This window comes from Hypanus sabinus, unplaced genomic scaffold, assembly GCF_030144855.1.
Source record: "Hypanus sabinus isolate sHypSab1 unplaced genomic scaffold, sHypSab1.hap1 scaffold_399, whole genome shotgun sequence".
Classification (NCBI taxonomy): domain Eukaryota; kingdom Metazoa; phylum Chordata; class Chondrichthyes; order Myliobatiformes; family Dasyatidae; genus Hypanus; species Hypanus sabinus.
The window spans coordinates 186,134-207,406 of NW_026781284.1; the positions used below are offsets into that span (position 1 = coordinate 186,134).

General features: G+C 49.0%; 1 protein-coding gene across 2 annotated transcripts in view; it reads left to right on the top strand.

Annotated features, from left to right (window-relative positions):
* Nucleotides 1-20,107, top strand: part of LOC132388750 (cystatin-B-like) — a 129,901-nt gene extending 109,794 nt beyond the window's left edge. Inside the window, exons 1-3 of one of the 2 annotated variants that reach the window (XM_059961144.1) lie at nucleotides 15,454-15,571; nucleotides 17,624-17,734; nucleotides 19,633-20,100. In XM_059961144.1, coding sequence (XP_059817127.1) covers nucleotides 15,509-15,571; nucleotides 17,624-17,734; nucleotides 19,633-19,758 — 300 coding nt within the window. In that variant the 5' untranslated portion in view covers nucleotides 15,454-15,508 and the 3' untranslated portion in view covers nucleotides 19,759-20,100. Of the gene's footprint in view, nucleotides 1-15,453; nucleotides 15,572-17,623; nucleotides 17,735-19,632 lie in introns of those variants that run through there. The other variant, XM_059961143.1, reaches the window with a different exon arrangement.
* The last annotated feature ends 1,166 nt before the right edge of the window (nucleotides 20,108-21,273 follow it).

Here is a 21,273-nt window from a genome sequence, read left to right on the forward strand (position 1 = left end):
GGAAGTACTTACTGAAACTTCGAGAAACCTCCACTGATATTTAGTAAACCTCTATGATCGGCAGACTGTTTTGCCCTCAAAAGGAAGGGACTGAGAGCAAATGGAGATCATTGAGCCTGGTGGTCGATGGGCAGTCGTGTTGCGCGGGGTCTGTTCTGGGTACCCTGCCCTTTTTGGCTTTAACACAAAAGCTTTTTGCGAAAGTGGAAGGTTTGCTTTTCACGATTGTGGCTGACCCGAAGACTGTTCGTTTTATGATTAATGTAATTGGTTGTCGTAGCTTAGAGCGGACCATGAGTAGGAAGTGAAGCTGGGCTGAGAAGTGGAAGTCGACGTTCAATCCGGAAAAGTGTGAAGCAGTGCGCCGTGGTGGGCCGAAATACAAGGAGAAGTCTGGGATTATTGACAGGATTCTTCGCGGTGAGGAGGTACATACGGGACTTGGTGACCACCTGCACAGGTCAAAGTTACCGCGCAAGTTGATAATGAGGCTCAGCAGGTGTTAAACCTCCTCATTCTGGGGACGAGGTGATAATGCAACAGCACCACAAATTCTGTTTAGACCACACTGGCAGAAACGAGTTCAGTTCTGGCCCCACATTATTAAAGAATCCCAATAGATAGGCATTAACTTGGAATAGATGATTAGGAGGATTAGTTCTTGCTTAGCCAGACGGCGGCGAATCTTGTGCATACACTTCCCCTCTCGGCTGTGGAGGACAAGTTATGGATGCAGTATTTAAAGCAGAACTTGTCAGGTTCTTGGTTAGTCAGGACTTCAAAGGTTTAGGGGAGAAGGAACAGAATGGTATTGCGAGCGATGTCAAGTCATCAATGATAGCATGTTGGAGCAGAATAGGCCGTATGGATAGGAAGCCTTAAATAGGATGCAGAAAGTATTTACGAGGAGCAGGTCTTATGAGGGAAAAATGAGCGCCCTCGGTTTTTTCCACGATAAGAGTTATTGATAATTGAACAGCGAGCCATTATCGAGGGCGTTAATGGATAATGTGAGGGATATAGTAGTAAGCTAATTGGAGGAAATTGTCGAGGGGATGTCAGAAGTACGTTTTTTTTGTTTACACAGAGAATGTTGCGGGCTTGGCACATGCTGATGTACGTGGCTGAAAGATTACGGGAGTTTCGGCGACACCTGCATGAAAGTAAAATAGAGGATTATACAGAGAAGTCGTTTGTTATATATTGGAGTAGGTTCCAGTGACGGTGGGACCGGTGCAAAAGAGACGGACTAATGTCCCAGCGGGAAGGTCTGTTGGTGCTACATGCAAGGTAGGGGTGGGGTTGGAATTTTAATAACCAGGGGAATGGGAACCAGACTGCCAGATCACGGAGAACTCGCCTAGTGAGGCATTCCGGGTGGAACTGGGCGGAGTAATGGGAAAGCTCCGCCCACGTTAATGGGGCTACAATGCAGACCACACAACTGTCCGAAGGTTTTCGAGGAATAAATTAGCAGAGATTGCAAACTGTTGCAAGAAAAAAAAGGTGATATGAGGTGATTTTAACTTTCCAGAGTTTGACTGGAAATTCGATGAGTAGAGTTTGTCAGATGTGTTCTGGACAGTTTAGTTAATAAGTGGAAGTCCCACACGTGAGGGGGTGCGAGAGAGAGAGAGAGAGAGAGAGAGAGAGAGAGAGAGAGAGAGAGAGAGAGAGAGAGAGAGAGAGAGAGAGAGAGAGAGAGAGAGAGAGAGAGAGAGAGAGAGAGAGAGAGAGAGAGAGAGAGAGAGAGAGAGAGAGAGAGAGAGAGAGAGAGAGAGAGAGAGAGAGAGAGAGAGAGAGAGAGAGAGACTTTTGCGGAGGGGAACACGACAAAGTTTGTGATCCGAATGGCTTCAGACTCGAAGTAAATATGCATAAAAGGTGGGTCTGGTCCGATAATATTGGGTCGGACTGCAACCAGTCGCGTCTGGTTCAGGTGTAAGGTGCAGAGGTTCAGGGGAACTATGTGAAACCTCTTCAGTCAGAGGGTGGTGAAAGTGCGGGACGAGCTGCCAGCACAAGTGGTACATGCGAGCTGGAGCTGAACGTTTAGGAGACAGGGTAGAAGGCAGGGGGTGTGGTCGGTACGGTCCCGGTGCAGGTCGATGGGAGTAAGCAGTTTAAGTAGTTCGGCCGAAGGGCCTGTTTCTGTGCTGTACTTTTCAAACCGAGACTTGGTCGCTGATTCATAACAGACCACAGGTTGGTTACTCAAAGATCAGAAATAAATACCACGATTTGAATTATTCACACCTAAATTCACCGAGAAAATTCGCGGATATTCTTGGATATGTTTCGAGGTCGTTCCAAACTGCCCCGCCCACTGCTCTAATCGCTCCCTCCCACCGATCTGAGAAGAGGCCAGATGAATGATTGGGACGTGCGGGTTGTTTTTCTGTGAGAAGCGGAGTTCAGGAATGTGAGTTAGTAGCCGTCTGGACCTGTACATTCTTCAGAACAGGGAGCGGCCTTTCTGCAGAAACCAAATCCAGCCTGTTCGACGATTCACTCTCATTCGGCTGTGAACAAAATCACTGTAATGTTGTACTTAACCATTTCTGCTTCAGGGACGAGCGATAGGATCTTTACCGTGATTCAAAGAAAACTACCTGGGGTTTCGAACCCGCACCGTTACCGGTGACAGCTGCTGCCCTGTGCGCAGCGCGTTTCCAGCGTTTTAGTTTTACCTCAGACCCGCATCATCTGCAGGTATTTTAAATATGTATATGTTATTTAAATATAAAGAAACAAGTATTTGAAACTGATAAGGAAGGACTGAATAGATTCGAACTGGGTTCCTTTGAACGAAGAATATGTGACAGAGGTAGTCAAAATGGAGACTGCCGATCGCAAACATGCAAGCAGTCGTTTTCCACTGAGGTGGGGTGGAGCTCCAGGCAGAGGTCACGGGTTAATGGTTGAAGATGAAAAGGTTAAGGGGAACATCTTCACTAAGCGGGTCGTGAGAGTGTGGAACCAGCTGTCAGCTACACATGTTACAAGTGGGTTCGATTTCAACCATGAAGAGATAGTTTGGATGGAAGGGGTATGGAGCGCTTTGGCCCCGGTACAGCTCGATGGGATTCGGTATTTTAAATGTCTGAGCCGAAAGTCCTGGTTTTGTGTTGTACGATCCTGTGTCTCCTTGATCTCTGACTCATAACAGAGACAACGCGCTGATTAAACAAAGATCAAAGAATAGTCTAACAACAAGGATATATCCTGAAGATTTTTTCAAGCTGCCCCTTCTCTCTGCCCCACGCCTGACCTTTCGTAACCATGGTAACACACACACTGCTGGAGGAACTCAGCAGGACCGGCAGCATCGATGGAACGGCGAAATTAGTCCAGCCTGCGGGACAAGACCCTTCAGAGGGACGTGAAATGTAGGTGAAGATGGCAGGTCGTGGATTGATTTAAAAGATGCGGGTAGTTGTTCTGTGAAACTCGGAGCTCAGGGTCTGTGTGGAAGGCGTCTGCTGGACCCGCACATTCCTGGGAACCGGAAACGGCCTCTCCAACCGGTCCGACAATTCACTGCCATTCAGGAGTGAAATCGCTCACTTGTATAATGTGTTCAAAACATTCCTGCGGCATAAAGGACCGATAGAACCATTAATGTGCCTGTAAGTAATTTTCCTGGAGTCTCAAACCGTAACAATACCCGGTACAGTGCGGCGAGTGTTTGCTGCGAGTTTCTAGCATTTTATGTTCCCCACGGACTCGCATCATCTGCAATTATTCATCAAGTATTTCCAGGATTCCTTCAGATAATCAGTCCGTGGCATTGCGAACCGCAACATTAACTTGGCTATGTTCCCGGTTACCGTTGCCAGTAATTTTTAAATACTTGCTGTAACTGCGAGGGTGAAGGGGAGGGAGAGGCTGATGGAAGGTAGGAGAGTGCGGTTGGAACGGGTGAGCAGGCGGAGGAGGGGCAAAATGAATGTGTGGAAGTTGAAGAGGGGCAAGATGAAGTTGCGTCGGGGAGCCGGCGGAGTGAGAGAGTTTTAAAGAGATAGGGGACATAGAGAGGGCGAGAGAGAGGGGGAGTCTGAGAAAGAGGAGGCAGTGAAACAGCTGGAGGGAAAGGGGAGGGAAAGGAAGGGACAGAAAGAGGGCGGAGAGAGGGGGAGAGTTTGAGAGAAAGGGAAGGGACACAGAGAGGGCGGAGAGAGGGGGAGAGTTTGAGAGAAAGGGTAGGGACAGAGAGAGGGCGGAGCGAGAGGGAGAGTTTGAGAGAAAGGGAAGGGACAGAGAGAGGCGGAGAGAGAGGGAGAGTTTGAGAGAAAGGGTGTGAGGCATCAGGAGTGGGTAAATGTGAAGGGTAGCGAGTGCGGCTGGAGAGGTGGAGAGAGGTTGAGTCAGGAGTAAGGAGGGGAATAGGATGGGAGAAAGTAAGGTGAAAATGGAGTAGAAGGGAGAGAGGGGAGGATAAGGGTTCACAGAATGGGAGAGACGATGATGGAGAGGGCTGCGTGGAGGGTTGGGTGACAGAGAGGAAGGGGTGTGAATGAGGAGGGGTGAGAGAGAAGTTCAGTGAGCAAGAAGGGTGAGTGACCGGGACAACATAGGAGAGAGGAATGAGTGAGGTGGGCGGCAAAGAGAGAGGGGTGTGTGGAGATACTCTTTACATCTCGTGATCATAATGCCACCAGAATCAAAGGAGATATGGAAAAGGGTGTCTACATGGGTTGAGATTAAAATTTGGAAAGAACAATTTTGATGGTATCAGAAATGAGCTGGCCAATGAGATGGATACAGAGTATGTATAAGTACTGAGGTCCTGGATCCTTTGTGGATTAGAGAGGATCCTGTGTTTCAGAAAGGGTCTAAAAACGCTGTTAGAATGTTATCGGCAGTGAGTCTGATATCAGTAGTGGGACAGGTATCGGGAGCTATTCTTAAAGATAGGATATATGAATTATTTGATAGGTATTGACTGAGTATGGATGGTCAGTATGGCGTCGTACGAGGTTGGTCTTGTCTCAGCAAACCTCTGGGTATTTCTGAGGGTGTTTTCACGAAAGCTGATGAAGACAAGGCAGTCAGGGACTTTATGTCTTCATGGACTTTAGAAGGGAATTGCCAAGGTCTCGCATGGGAGGAGAGTCAAGAAGGTCCATTCACTCGGCATTCAATAAGCTGGGTAAGACATTGTCCTGGTGGGAGAAACCAGGAAGTAGCAGTAGATGGTTACCTCTCTGACTGGAGCCCTGTGACCAGCGAATGCTTCAGAGATCAGTGCTGGCTCGGTTATTCTTTGTCATCGAAACCAACAATCTACATGATAATGTAATTAACTGGATCTGCAAATTTGCAGACACCGCCAAGATTGGTGGCGTATTGGACATCAAGGAAGATTAGCATGACTTGCCACGGAAATTGGACCAGCTGAAAGAACGGGCTAAAAAAAGTCAAACATTATTTAACGCAGACTAATGTGAGATGCTGCACTTCGGTAGGAACAACCAGGGTAGGACTTAAGCATTAAAAGTTAGGGTCCTGAGGAGTGTGGAAGAAGGAAGGGATCTGGGGTTACAGTTACATAATTCGTTGAAAGTAACGTGACAGTTAGAAGGGGTCGTAAGGAAATTATTTCCGAACATTCGCCTTCATAAGTCTATTTATTGAGTACATGAGATGGGATGTTATGTTGAAATTGTATAAGACTTTGGAGTACAGCGTGAAGGATTAATCAGTGAAGATGTGAGTACACTTGTAGGAGTATCGAAACATATTTCAAGGACGTTGCCGGTTCTGGCGGACCTGAGTTAGAAGGACTGATTTAATAGGTTGGGAGATTGAGAGGAGATTTGATCGAGGTATACAGAATTATGAGGCATGTACGTAAGATAAGTGCAAGCAATCTTTTTTTTCCACTGAGGTTGAGTGGGACTGCAACCAGAGGTCATGGGTGAAGGGTGAAAGATGAAAAGTTTAAGCGGAACATGAGCCGAGACTTCTTCGCTCAGAGGGCCGTGGAATGGGCGGCCAGCAAAAGTAGCGCATGCGCACACGGTCTCACTGTTTAAGCCATCGTTTGGATGGGAGGAGTATGGTGGACTATAGACCCAGCGCAGGCCGATGTGATTAGGCAGTTTAAATTCCTCGGCCGAAGGGCCTGTTTCTGTGCTGCACTTTTCTATGACTCTGTGACTCTTTGACCTCCGACAACGGGCTGATTAAGTTATGGTCCAACAACGGATGTGTTTTGGATTCGTTTAACACTGCCTTGCTCTATGCCCGACAAGCTCCCTCTCGCAGATCTTTCATAACCACGGTAACACACAAGATGCTGGAGGAAGTCAGCAGTTCCGGCAGCATCTATGGAACTGAATCATTAATCGATCTTTCGGACTGAGGCCCCTCAGTGGAATTGGAAAGGAATGAGGAAGAGGCCAGATCATTGATTTGGAAGATGCGGGTTGTTGTTCTTTTTGACTCTGAGCTCAGCGTCTGTGTGTCAGCAGCTGCCTGTCCGCACACATTCCTTACAACAGGGAGCGGCCTTTCTGCTGTAATGAAATCGGACCAGTTTGACAATTCACCCTCATGCGGGTGTGAAAAATGTCACTTCAATATCGTATTTAACCATTTCAGCTGCAAGGTAGAGTGATAGATCCTTTAACATGATCTAAAGAAAATTGCCCATGGTCTCGAACCCGCAACGTTACCCTTAACAGTTGCTGCCCTGTTTGCTACGAGTTTCCAGCACTTTGTGCTTACCTCGGCGTTGTATCGTCTGCATTTGGGTTAAGAATAATTTTCAATGATCTTTTAAATAAATCAGTCCATTGCATTCCCAAATACAACATTTCTTAATTATCCAGGGACCGGAACCTGCAGAGTCCCCAGTTACAGTTGCAACGAATCTTTAAAGTGCTATTGAGGACATGGTGAGGGTGAGGGGCAGGAGCAGAGTGAGGGGTGAACAGGGTCAAAAGGAAGCTGACGATGATGGTGAGTGTAAGAGGAGGTAGAGGGTAGTAATAAATGCAGAGAGAGAGGGTTAGAGAGGAAAAGGGAGAGAATGTGAAAGAGAGAGAGAGAGAGAGAGAGAGAGAGAGAGAGAGAGAGAGAGAGAGAGAGAGAGAGATGAACAGAGACAGGGAGAGAAAGGGAGTGGGACTTTTGATGAGTGGGAGGGGTAGAGAGATGTGGAGATTGAAAGAAATGGGAGAGACGGGATAATAGGGAGGGATTAAGGGGATGTGAGAATTAGTGAGAGTGTGAGGGATAGGAGTAGAGTTGGACTGACAGCATATGTTATTGAGAGTGAAAGTGAGACGGGAGGAGGATTGGAGGAGTTGAGGGAGGAGCGTTGAGCACGTCTGGGCATGGGGTGGGGGAATGGGTGACCGAGAGGAGCAGCGAGCAAGACAGGCTGAGCGATAGGGGAGGCAAGAAGAGAGGAATAAGAAAGATGTGTGACAAGCGGGAGGAGTGGGCAATTACAGTGAGGAGGAAGGATGACTGCGTTGGGTGGCGGGGAAGGGCGGGTGAGCGAGAATGGCGTCAATGAGAGAGAGGTGAGGGAGACGGGTTTGATACAGGAGTGAAGGTGTGTGGTGCAGAGAGTGCTGTGACTACCAACGGGTGGTGAGAAAAGGAGGGTGGAGGGTGATGGGTGGCGAGGAGAGTGGGCCGAGCTGGGAGGAGAGAATGATGGCATTAGAGAAGAGAGCAGAGTGAAGGACCCATGGATGCGTGAGAGAGGCGCTGAGTCTGGCCAGAAACATTGAGATGCATTGCAGTTATAGATTGGTGGGAACAAATGTGGTACATATGGAGTCGAGGAAATGCAATATAACACTTAAGAAAGAAACCCGAATACTTATAAAAAAGGCAACACGTTTCCCTAGCAGACAAGGTTGTGTAAAGTCCATGAAATAATACATATGCTTTAAGTGAATGAGAATCAGAATCGGGTTTATTATCAGCGACATGTGACGTGAAATTTGTTAATTTAACAGCGGCTGTTCCATGCAGTATATAATCTAGCAGGGGGAAAGCAATAAATAAAATATTAATATTCCAATGAATAACATTTACAATTACAATATAACATATTGAATACATTTTAAAACGTGCAAATACATGAATATTGTAAAAAAGTGAGGTCGTGTCCAAAGACTCAGTGTCCATTGATTAGTGGAGCAGTGTCCAAAAATTCAATGTTCATTTAGGAATGGGATGGCAGAGGGGAGAAAAAGCTGTTCCTGAATCGCTTAATGTCTGCCTTCAGACTTCTGTATCTCCTTCCCGATGGTATCAGTGAGAAAAGGGCATGCCCTGGGTGCTGGAGGTCATTTCCAATGGGCACTGCCTTTCTGAGCACCGCTCACTGAAGATATCCTGGGTACTTTGTAGGCTAGTACTCAGGATAGAGCTGACTAGATTTACAACTTTCTGCAGCCTCTTTCGGTCCTGTGCAGTAGCCCCTGCATACCAGTCAGCGATGCAGCTTGTGAGAATGCTCTCCACGATACAACTATAAAAGTTGTTGAGTGTATTACTTGATAATAAACTCAGAACAAAAGGATTGCAAGGGAGAGAATTGACCTTCTGGATTATCAGAATGGTAATTTATGCATGGAGGCAAAAATGATGTTAGAGATCTTAAATGGATTTTTTTTTTTGCATTTGTGTTTACGGACACAGAATCTATTGAAGTGAACCACAGCAGAGTAAGGTCATGATCCTGTACGAGTACAGAGGGGGAGGTGTTTTCTGACTGGATAGAAATTAGGTTAGAAAAATCTTCAGCGGCTAACACGTCGCTCACTCGGACCAAGAAGGAGGCAATTGCGGAAATTGCAGGGGTTGTCGCAGGTATATGTGAAATAATGCTCAGCATCAGGTAAGTTACGGAGGCTTGTGACTGGTGGAGAACATCGGAGATCGGTTCTGTGTCTGTTGTTGTTTGTCATCTATATCAATGATCTGTATGAGAAGGTGGTTAACTGAATTAATAAATTTGCGGATTACAACAAGATTGGGGCATAGTTGACAGTGAGGAAATCTGTCAGAGCTTACAGTGCAATTTGGACCAGCTGGAAAAATAGGCAGATGGAATGTAATGCAGGCAGGCATGACAAAACAGGATAGATATTACACTATCAGTGGGGCACTGAGGGGTCCGGTAGAACAACGGGTCTGAGCGACAGAGCTCCACTGTTTATTGAATATAGTATCACAGGTTGATGGGCTAGTAAATAAAGCTTTTGCACATTGACTGTCATAAATGACTGCATTGAGTCCAGGAGATGCATTGTAACTCTGCAGTTACATAAGACATTAGATAGGCCGAGTTTGGTGGATTGTGTGTATTTCTGGTCACCTACCCACAGAAAAGATGGAAATGTGGTTGAATGAACACAGACAAAAATTGCAAGGATATTGCTGGGTCTGGGGAAACTGAGCTATGAGAAGTGACTGAATAGTTTAGGACTTTATTCTTCTCAAAGCAGATAATTGTGATGAGATTTGAACCAGGTATACAACATTATGAAGGGTATAGATAAGATAAATGCAAGTAAAGTTCATATAACGGTTAAGGGTGCAATGTGAAAGGTTTATGCGGAATGTGACGGCAATATTCTTTACTCAGAGCGTCCTGAGAGTGTGGAACGAGTTGTTCAATGTGAACTCGATTTCAACGTTGAAGAGAAGTTTGGATGATAGAGGTATGGTGGGCCATTACCCCGGGGAAGGCCGATGGGAGAAAGCTGTTTCAGTGGCTCAGGTTCTGTTTCTGTGAAAGGGCTGCTGATGGTCTCGGCCCAAAACGTCTACTGCACTCTTTTCCATAGATGCTGCGTGGAGAGCTGAGTCACTGCAATAGTGTATTACGGTTTCTATTACTCTATGACTAATTAATCATAACGAGTTGATTAAATAAAGATCCAAAATAAATATAACCATACAACCATATAACAATTACAACACGGGAAAGGCCATCTTGGTCTTTTTAGTCCGTGCTGAACGCTTAATCTCACCTAGTCCAACCGACCTGCACACAGCCCATGACCCTCCATTCCTTTCCTGTCCATTTATCTATCCAATTTTACTTTAAATGACAATATCGAACCTGCCTCTACCACTTCTACTGGAGGCTCGTTCCACACAGCTTCCTCTCTCTGAGTAAAGAAGTACCCTCTCGTGTTACCCCTAAACATTTGCCCCCTAACTCTTAACTCATGTCCTCTTGTTTCAATCTGCCCTATTCTGAAAGGGAAAAAAAGCCTTCCCACGTCAACTCTATCTACCTCCTTCATCATTTTAAATACCTCTATCAAGCCCCCCCCCCCCCCCTCAACCTTCTACGCTCCAAAGAATAAAGCCATAACTTGTTCAACCTTGTTCTGTAACTTAGGTGCTGAAACCTAGGTTACATTCTGGTAAATCTTCTCTGTGCTCTCTCTATTTTGCTGACATCTCTCCTATAATTCGGTGACTTGAACTGTACACAAATACTCCAAATTTGGCCTTAATAATGCCTTGTACAATTTCAACATTATATCCTAACATCTATACTCAATGCTCTGATTTATAAAGACCTGCATACCAAAGGCTTTCTTCACCACCCTATCCACATGAGATTTCACCTTCGAGGAACTATGCACCATTACTCCTAGGTCACTCGGTTCTACTGCATTCTTCAATGCACTACCATTTACCATGTATGTCCTATTTTGATTATTCCTGCCAAAATGAAGTACCTCAAACTTATCAGCTTTAAACTCCATCTGCCATCTTTCAGCCCACTCATCTAACTGGCCTAAATCTTTATGAAAGCTTTGAAAACCTACTGTACCTGCGCCATCTACCTTAGTATCATGTCCATACTTACTAATCCAATTTACCACCTCATCATCCAGATCATTAATGTATATGACAAACAACATTGGACCCAGTACAGATCCCTGAGGCACATCACTATTCACCGGCCTTCATCCTGACAAAGAGTTACCCACCACTACTCTCTGGCATCTCCCAGCCTGCCACTGTTGAAGCCATTTTACTACTTCAATATTAATACCTAACGATTGAACCTTCCTAACTAACCTTCCATGTGGAACCTTGTCAACGGCCTTACTGAAATCCATATAAACAACATCAACTACTTTACACTCGTCAACTGTCCTAGTAACCTCTTCAAAAAATTCAATACGATTTGTCAAACATGATTTTCCACGCACTTACCCATGTTGACTGTTCCTAATCAGACAGTGGCTGCCCAGATAATTACATATACCATCTCTAAGAATATTTTGCGTTCATTAACCCACCTCTGGCGTCGAACTTACAGCCCTATAATTGACGGGTTTACTCTTAGAACCCTTTTAAACAATGGAACAACGTGAGCAATCCACCAACCCTCTGCTCACCATCCCCGTTTCTGACGACATTTGAAACGTCAGAGCCCCTGCTATTTCTGCACTAACTTCCCTCAAGGTTCTAAGGAATATCCTGTGAGGACCCGGAGACTTATCCACTTTTATATTCTTTAAAAACGCCTTAATCATCATATTTTCCATAACTTCCCTACTTGTCTCCTTGACCTTACACAATTCAATATCCTTCTCCTTAGTGAATACAGAAGAAAAGAATTTGTTCAAAATCTCCCCCAACTCTTTTGGTTCCACACATAGCTGTCCACCCTGACTCTCTAAGGGACCAATTTTATCCCTCACTATCTTTTGCTATTTATATAACTGTAGAAATCCTTTGCATTTATTTGCACCTTACTTGCCAAAGCAACCTCGTATCTTCTTTTAGCGTTTCCAATTTCTTTCTTAAGATTCTTCCTACATTCTTTATATACTTCGAGCGCCTCATGTACTCCATGCTGCCTATATTTGTTGTAGATATCTCCCTTTTTCCAAACCAGTTTCCAAAATCCCTTGAAAAACATTGCTCTCTCAAACTTTTAACCTTTCCTTTCAACCTAACAGGAACATAAAGATTCTGTACTCTCGAATTTTTACCATTAAATTACCTCGATTTCTCTATTACATCCATCGCATAAAACAAATTGTCCCAATTCACTCCTTCAAAATCCTTGTGCATCTCATCAAAGTTAACCTTTCTCCAATCAAAAATCTCAACCCTGGTTCCAGTCCTATCCTTCTCCATAATTATATTGAGACTAATGGCATTGTGATCTCTGGACCCGAAGTGCTCCCCAAACACATACCTCCGTCACCTGACCTATCTCATCAGTTGAAATATTCAACACATTAATTCCCCAGGAATATTCTCAACAGTGTAGATATGTTTAAAGTCGTTTCACAGTGCTTTGTCCAATGCCCGACAGTCTCCCTGTCGCAGATCTTTCGTAACCACAACAACACACAAGATGCTGGAGGTACTCAGCAGTTTAGGCAGCATCTATGGAACTGAAAAATAAATCGATATTTCGGGCTGAAACACGTAGTGGAATTAGAAAAGGGAATGAGGAAGAGGCCCGATCATTGATTTGGAAGATACGGGTTGTTGTTCTGCTTGACTCTTAGCTCAATGTCTGCGTGCAAGCAGATGCTGGTTCGCTTACATTTCTCAGAACATGGCGCGGCCTTTATGCTGAAACCAGATCTTATCAGCAATTCACCCTTATGCGGGTGTGTAAAAAAAAAGTCACATCAAAATTGTATTTTACTCTTTCTGCTGCAAGGTAATGCCATAGAATCTTTAACATCAATGTAAAAAAAATACCGAGGGTCGTCAACCAGCACCTTTAGCAGTTACAGTTGTTGCCCCATTTGCTGCGAGTTTAGAGCATTTAATGTTCACCTCAAGCTCGCATCATCTGCTGCTGTTTATTTTTTTTTCATGATGTTTTTAAGTATATACATACAATAACGACATTCCACAAAATAAAGACCGTTATCACGTGTCTGGAAGCTGGTTCATTCCCAAACACAGTTACCAGTAAACGTTTAAATAGTGTTGATGTATGGGTGAGAGTGAGTGGAAGGGGCACAGTGATGTGGGTGTTCAGGGGTGATCAGAGGGAGGGGTAGCCCAGAATGTGGTTGTGGAACTTGGTAAAGCCGTAGATGTGTTTCACTCTCTGAGGCAGATAGGGTGAGAAAGAAGGTGGGAGGCGAGAGAGAGACAGCTAGGAAGAGAGAAAGAAAGACAGCAGAGAATGAGAGGATGAGGGTAGGGAGAGTGCGGAGGACAGAGAGTGGAGACAGTGCGAGTTAGAGGAGGAGGTTGTGAGAGAAAGAGACTCGGGGATGGTGAGAAAGGGAGAGAGCAGAGCGAGTGAGATAGTAGGGAGGGGTGTGTTGTAAAGGGGGAGAGAGGGGGGAGTAAGGGGTAGGGAGAGAGAAATCAAAAGGTGAAGTATGATATGATGATGTACTGGTGGTGATATGACTAATATTTAAGTGCAATAATAATTGAAGGACACGAGGATGAGCTACTGTGGCCATTAGACTTGTTTGCCGGACGGCAGGGCTGGCAGCTCAGAATTACCGGGTTCCGTTGTTTGAGATGCAGGAATGTGGGAGGGATTAAAAGGGGCTGGTGGCGTTCCTATCTCGGGGGAAATGTCATGAGACTGCTCAGTTAGGGCAGCCTGGAGAATTCTTCCACATAGAACATAGAACAGCATAGCACAGGAACAGGAAATGCGGCCCACAATGCAGTGCCAAAGCAAATCAAAGCACACAAGCATTAATCCCTCCTACCTACACTTTGTCCATATCCCCAATCTTCCATACATCCATGTGCCAATCCAACCGTCTCTTAAAAACCTCTCATGCCTTTGCCTCCATACCAGGCAGCACTTGCTCCGAACACGACTCTCTGAATAAAGAGACTTACCCCTCACATCCCACTTCTGTCTTCAGCGTCTGCCCTCGAGTATTAGACATTTCAACCTTGGGAAACTGATAACCCCTGTCCAATCCATTTAAGCCTCTGATAATATTTTAAAATTCTATCAGATCTCTCGTCAACTTTAGTGCTCCAGTGAACTACACATTTATCCAGCTCCTCATGGTAGCTCACATCCTCTACAGAGCAGCATCCTTGCAAACGTCCTCTGCACCCCCTCCAAAGCCTCGACTACAGTGGAATGACCAGAAATGTCCCAGTGCTCCAAATCTGGCCTTACTAGAATTGGACCTTAAGATATAGGAAATAAGTAGGTCATTCGGCCCATTGAGTCTGCTCCGCCATTCAATCATGTGCTGATCAAATTATTTTAGTCATCTACATTCCCCTGCCTTCTTCCCATACCATTTGATGCCCTGGCTAATTAAGAATGTCTGTCTCGGCCTTCAATACCCCAATGACGGCCTCCAGAGCCGCTCGTGGCAACAAATCCGACAGATTTACCAGCCTCTGACTAATGGAAGTTCTCCACATCTCAGTTTGAAAAGAAAGTCCTTCAACCCTGAAGTCATGCCCTCTTGTCCTATAATAGAACATAGACATTGAATAGTACAGCACAGTACAGGCCCTTTGGCCCACAATGTTGTGCCAACCCTCAAACTCTGCCACCCATATAACCCCCCCCCCCCACCTTCAATTCCTCTATATACCTGTCCAGTAGTCTCTTAAACTTCACTAGTGTATCTGACTCAGGCAGTGCATTCCACATACCAACCACTCTCTGAGTGAAAAACCTTCCTCTAATATCCCCCTTGAACTTCCCTCTCCTCACCTTAAAGCTATGTCCTCTTGTACCGAGCAGTGGTGCCCTGGGGAAGAGGCGCTGGCTGTCCACTCTGTCTATTCCTCTTAATATCTTGTACACTTCTATCATGTCTCCTCTCATCCTCCTTCTCTCCGAAGAGTAAAGCACACAGAGAAACACGACTTACAGGGACGCCCTTCGGCCCATCTAGCCCATGCGGAAACCATTTAAGCTGCATTATACCAGCCCGCTGCAGCTGCATCATAGACCCCCGGAAGCCTCCTATCCATGTACCCGTGCAAACATCGCCTAAACGTTGGAATCGAGCTCGCACGGACCAGTCGTGCTCGCAGATCATTCCACACTCTCACGACCTTCTGAGTGAAGGCGTTCCCCCTCATAATTCCCATAAACTTCTCACCTTTCACCCTTAACCTTTGATCACTGTTTGCAGTCCCACCCAACCACAGCGGATAAAGCCAGTGAACCTCCATCAAATCCCCTCTCAATCTTCTACGTTCATTAGAATCCTGTCCCATTCAATGTTTCCTGAAACCAGAGGCCCCGCAGACCCAGGAGCATCTCTGTGAATGTTCCCTATGCTCTGTACACCTTTCCCGTAAGTAGGTCACATCCGTAAGGGGCCGGGGTCAGGTTCCATGCCCCAAGCGGAGGGCAAGAGCCCGAGAGAGGGCAAAACGGGGCGGGGGAATAGCTGAGAGGGGGGAGGGGCATGTCGGAGGGGTGGGGGAGGGGCCAGATCTTTAAAAGCGGCCGTGACAAGTGGCGAGAGAGAGAGTGAGAGAGAGAGCGTCAGCGAACGAACAAGTGCAACAGAGAGAGAGAGAGATGGCACCAGTGTGGACAAAAGAACAGCCGGCCACGACAGAGGTCCATAAGGTCGCAGATGAGGTTTGTTCCAAACTCTTCCAGAACCAGGAGCACAGTCCTCCCCACTCCCACACCCCTTAAACTGCCCTCCTCAGGGGTAAGGAAGAGAGAGGCGGGGTGAGAAAGTGAATAAAATAGTGATATATATATATATATATATATATATATATATATATATATTTATATCTCCAGGCGAGATAGGGGAAGGAGGGCAGAGGAATTTTCGAGCACGGAGAGGGAGAGAGAAGGAAAGAGCGGGAAGTAGATATATATATATGTGTGCGAGAGACGGGTAGAGAAGTAGAGGTACGGAATAGACAGTGGAAGTCCATTTGGAGCAGGGAGAGGAGAGGATTGAGCGTAGGACCGGGGGGGGGGGATAATGGCGACAGTGACAGGGCGGAGGCTGGATGAAGGGGAATAGTGCAGGAAAATTGTGAGGGGGCGATATATGGGAGAGGAGAGGGGAGGGGAGGGAGGTAGAGGGAGACGGAAGAAAGGGGGATGGGAAAGGGGGACGAGAGAGGGAAGGAAGGAGGAGGAGAAGGGGGAGAGTGAGTGTTTGGATTAGAGGGCGGGAGGAAAATTGGAGAACGAAACGGAATGCGGGGGGCAGGTAGGAGAAAGGGAGGTGGAAGGAGGAGGAGCCAGGAATGGAGAGAGGGAGAAATAGCAAGAGTGGGGGAATAGCGGGGTAATTGGAGATCGAACAGAGTGGGGGAGAGAGAGGGGGGAGGTAGAGAGAGAGGGAGAGGGAGAGAGAGACGGGGAGAGGGAGGGGATAGATCAGGGGAAGTGGGGAGAGGTGGGAGGGTGGAGAAAGAGTAGGGGAAGTGGGGACATGCGGGAGAGAGACAGCGATATGGGGAGAAAGAGCAGGGAAAACAGAGAAACGTGAGAGGCAGAGAGCCAGGGAGCCAGGCGAGATAGGGGAAGGAGGGCAGAGGAATTTTCGAGCACGGAGAGGGAGAGAGAAGGAAAGAGCGAGAAGTAGAGTGCGCGAGCGAGAGAGAGAGAGTGAGAGGGAGAGAAAGAAGGTAGAGACACGGATTTAAAGGTGAGAGTGCCAGCAGGGGAATTGGAGAGATTGTAGATGGATACAGACGGGGAGAGGGAGAAGAGCGAAAGCGAGATGGGAAAAGTATGAGAACGAGCAGGGAATGTGGAATGAGGGAACAGAGAGTGAGGCGAAGGACAGGGCAGGAGAAGGGGAGAAAGATCAGTGACGAAGCGACAGAGATGTAGAAAAGCCTGGCCAGGGTAAAGATTATAGAGGCACACAGAAAGAGGGGGAAAGAGCAGGGGTGGGGGAGAGAGCGGTAGGAGAGAGAGACGTTGAAGCGTGGTGAGACAGCAGGGAAATCGAAGAGAGGGGGAAGAGGGAGACGGTAAGGGGTGTGAGAGAGCAGGGGAGGTGGAGAGAGGAGGAAGAGAGAGAGACGGTGAGGGGGGTGAGAGAGCAGGGGAGGTGGAGAGAGGAGGAAGAGAGAGAGACGGTGAGGGGGTGAGAGAGCAGGGAAATCGAAGAGAGAGGGAAAAGGGAGACGGTGAGGGGGGTGAGAGAGCAGGGAAATCGAAGAGAGGGGGAAGAGTGAGACGGTGAGGGGGGTGAGAGAGCAGGGAAATCGAAGAGAGGGGGAAGAGGGAGACGGTGAGGGGTGTGAGAGAGCAGGGGAGGTGGAGAGAGGAGGAAGAGAGAGACGGTGAGGGGGGTGAGAGAGCAGGGAAATCGAAGAGAGGAGGAAGAGAGAGACGGTGAGGGGGGTGATAGAGCAGGGGAGGTGGAGAGAGGAGGAAGAGAGAGACGGTGAGGGGGTGAGAGAGCAGGGGAGGCTGAGAGGGGGAAGAGGGAGATGGAGTGAGGATAAAATGATAGATCAGAGAGAGACGAGGAAGAGTGGGGAGTACGGGTACGAGGTGGGGAAAGGCGAGAGACGGAACGAGAAAAAGCGGAGAAATTGTGGGTGGGGAGAAGTAAAAAAGAAATAGTACCGCCCCTCGCTTCCGGACACCCTTCCTCGTCCCGCTCTGTCCTCCCCGGGAGATACAGAAGTTTGTGTTGTTCATGTCCAGGTGAAATCCGACGCGGAGAGTCACATCCACGCCTTAGAGCAGATATTCGTCGCGAAAACGTACCGTGAGCAGGACCAGACCATCATGCTGGGGAAACTTCTGCTGATCAAGGTCGAGTTTCCACACAGAAGCCGGAAGGGAGCAGGGGTGGGAGGGGAATGGAGACCGGGAGAGGGTGGGAGGGGATAGGAGACCGGGAGAGGGTGGGAGGGGAAAGGAGACCGGGAGGGTGTGGGAGGGGAAAGGAGACCGGGAGACGGTGGGAGGGGAATGGAGACCGGGAGAGGGTGGGAGGGGAATGAAGACGGGAGGGGATTGGAGACCAGGATGGGCTGGGAGGGAAATGGAGACCCGGAGGAGCTGGGAGAAGAATGGAGTCCGGGAGGGGGTGGGAGGGGAGAGGTGTAGGGCCGGTTAGGATTAACAGAGACGGGAAGGGAGCAGCTCTGGCAGGGGAATGTAGACGGGAGGGGTGGGAGGGGAATGTAGACCGGGAGAGGGTGGGAGGGGAATGGAGACCGGGAGAATGTGAGAGGGGAATGGAGACCGGGAGGGGGTGGGAGGGGAATGGAGACTGGTAGAGGGTGTGAGGGGAATGGAGACCGGGAGAGGGTGGGATGGGAATGGAGACTGGTAGAGGGTATGAGGGGAATGGAGACCGGGAGGGGGTGGGAGGGGAATAGAGACCGGGTGGGAGGGGAAAGGAGACCGGGAGGAGGTGGGAGGGGAAAGGAGACCGGGAGAGGGTGGGAGGGGAATGGAGACCGGGAGAGGGTGAGAGGGGAATGGAGTCCGGGAGAGGGTGGGAGGGGAAAGGAGACCGGGAGGGTGTGGGAGGGGAAAGGAGACCGGGAGACGGTGGGAGGGGAGAGGAGACCGGGAGGGTGTGGGAGGGGAAAGGAGACCGGGAGACGGTGGGAGGGGAATGGAGACCGGGAGAGGGTGGGAGGGGAATGAAGACGGGAGGGGATTGGAGACCAGGATGGGCTGGGAGGGAAATGGAGACCCGGAGGAGCTGGGAGAGGAATGGAGTCCGGGAGGGGGTGGGAGGGGAGAGGTGTAGGGCCGGTTAGGATTAACAGAGACGGGAAGGGAGCAGCTCTGGCAGGGGAATGTAGACGGGAGGGGTGGGAGGGGAATGTAGACGGGGAGGGGTGGGAGGGGAATAGAAATCGGAAGGGTGTAGGAGGGGATTGGAGACGGGGAGGGGTGGGAGGAGAATGGAGACCAGGAGGGTGTGGGAGGGGAATGGAGACGGGGATGGGTGGGAGGGGAATGCAGACCAGGTGGGTGTGGGAGGGGAATGGAGACGGGGATGGGTGGGAGGGGAATGCAGACCAGGAGGGTGTGGCAGGGGAATGGAGACGGGGATGGGTGGGAGGGGAATGGAGACCAGGAGGTCTGCCAGTGACGTAGATGGGGTTGGGGAGAGAGAGTAAGATGGAGATGGGGACGGACGTAGTGGAGCGAGTGCATGACGGAGATTTCAGGAGATGTAGGAGCTGGAGTGGGTGACGAGACGAGGAGAGGTTCAGGGGAGGTTGGAGGTGACGGAGACCGGGAGGGTTAGAGGGGAGAGACGGGATGACAATGAAGTGGACGGGGTGGGTCAGAGACGGGGAGAAGTGCAGGGGACGGAGCGTGTGACGGTGTCGGAGAGGGGTTTAGGGGAGGGAGGGGGTGATGGAGACGGGGAGAGGTGTAAGGGAGGTTAGGATTATCAAAGACGGTGAGGGATGTGGAGGAGGGAGGGACGATTAAAACGGGGCGGTAGTGTAGGGTAGGGAGGGGTGATAGAGACGGGGAGGGGTGTAGGGGAGGAAGCGGTGATGGAGTCGGGGAGGTGTGTAGAGGAGGAGGGCTTGAAGGAGTCGGAGAGGGGAGCTGCGAGGGATGAAGTGGCGGGGATGTGGAGGGAAGTCTCGCGAGAGCGCGGGTCACGGAGGTGGCAGTGGGAAGGGGGTTAGCGGACGGGACTCCCATGACTAACCGAGTGACCCTGCCCACAGGTCGATATTGGAAACCCCAACAACTTCGTCCACATGGAGGTGTTCGTACCCAGTAACAAACTGCCAGTTCTGGTGGCGATCCAGGAAAACTTCAGTAACTGCGCTCCGCTGGAACCCTTGGTCTGAGAAACGAGAGTTTCCTGACCGATGCCAACCCCTCGCTGTGCTTGCGGCCCACCCCTCGGGAATATTCCCCTCCCTCCATACAAAGCTCGTCACACGGGGTAGTTGGGACACCCTTCAGCTACCCACAGTTTAATGCGGGGTTTGGTTCTTCCTGTCCACAGATCCCAGACACACACCCACCTCCCCCCCCCGCCAACTCACCGACACGTCCCGCGCTCCCGGAATACCAGCAGACCCACCTCTCCAGCTCGCTGAGGCCACCTGAACCGTCAGCTGTTCGACGCACAAGCTTTTCGCTAATAAAACGCGTTGATCCGATTGGTCGTCTGGTCGTCTATAACCATCCCCTCTTTCGGATGCTGGGGGCGGGGGCAACGCTGCGGGGCAGCTAGTGCGGATGTCGGAGGGGGAATGTATAATTTCGGAAGTCCGCGGGCCGCTGAACTACAGTCTGACGGAGATCCAATCGGAGGCAGGCGGTCACGGAGACAAGGGGAGGGGGCGCGGTTCGAGGTGGCGTGTGGAGGGGAATCACTGCGAGGTGTGGATGGTGTCAGTGGGATGAGAGGAAATAGAGGGCGGGGTTCGTGGGAGGAGGGGGCGCGTTAGGGACGAGGGGCGGGGTTTGCGGGAGGAGAGGTCGCAGTCAGTGGAGAGAGGGGGCGAGTGGAGAGAGCGGTTCGTGTTGTACAATCTGCGGCAGGGAGCGCGTAAGAGGGACACCTTTCAATCGGGGCGGCGATCGAGATTTTCAAAGGCAGATTTTCGGGGCAATTCACGAAGAAGAGCTCCGACCAGCGACCAGCCGGCCTCTGGGATTGGTTAGCTGGAGCAAGTTAAAGGAAGGCTGTGCCAAGCGCGGCGGCGGTGGTTTGCGTGGTGTTAGGTACACGCAACCCTGGGGAGAGTACCTGTTACATGCTCGCAACCCTGTAAAACTATCAGCAGCAATAGGACGCACTTTATTTTGCGGTTAACAGTCACTATTTTATTAGTAACTACTAAATACAGTAAATAGTAGTTAGCAGCATTACGCAGCCATAGGAGTACAGATAAAGTTCGCCAAACAAAGACAAGCTCAGCTGGTAATAGTTACAGTCTGACGGTGGGATGTTAGAAAGTTCGGTTCAGTTCCAATGCAGAGCTGTTTCTGTTGTGTTGAGGGAGATATTTGTAACCCAAGGCGAAACCCACGACAGGGGGAACGCCAGTAAACAGGTGTCGTCGATCTTCCCGCTGTCCTGCGAATCCTCGCACGCAGCTTCACCAACAGTAGCTGATCAAAGGGGGACCCGAGTCCAACCCGGGGAAGTGTGAGGTGTGCAGTTCGGAAGGACAAACTCCAAGGCAGAGTACAAAGTAAATGGCGGGCTACCAGGTAGTGTGGAGAAGCGGCAGGGGACATGTCCACAGATCCCTGAAAGTTACCTCCCAGGTAGACAGGGTAGTTAAGAAAGCTTATGGGGTGTTGGCAATGGAACAACTTTGGTACCGTCGGTTCGTTGCTCTATTATC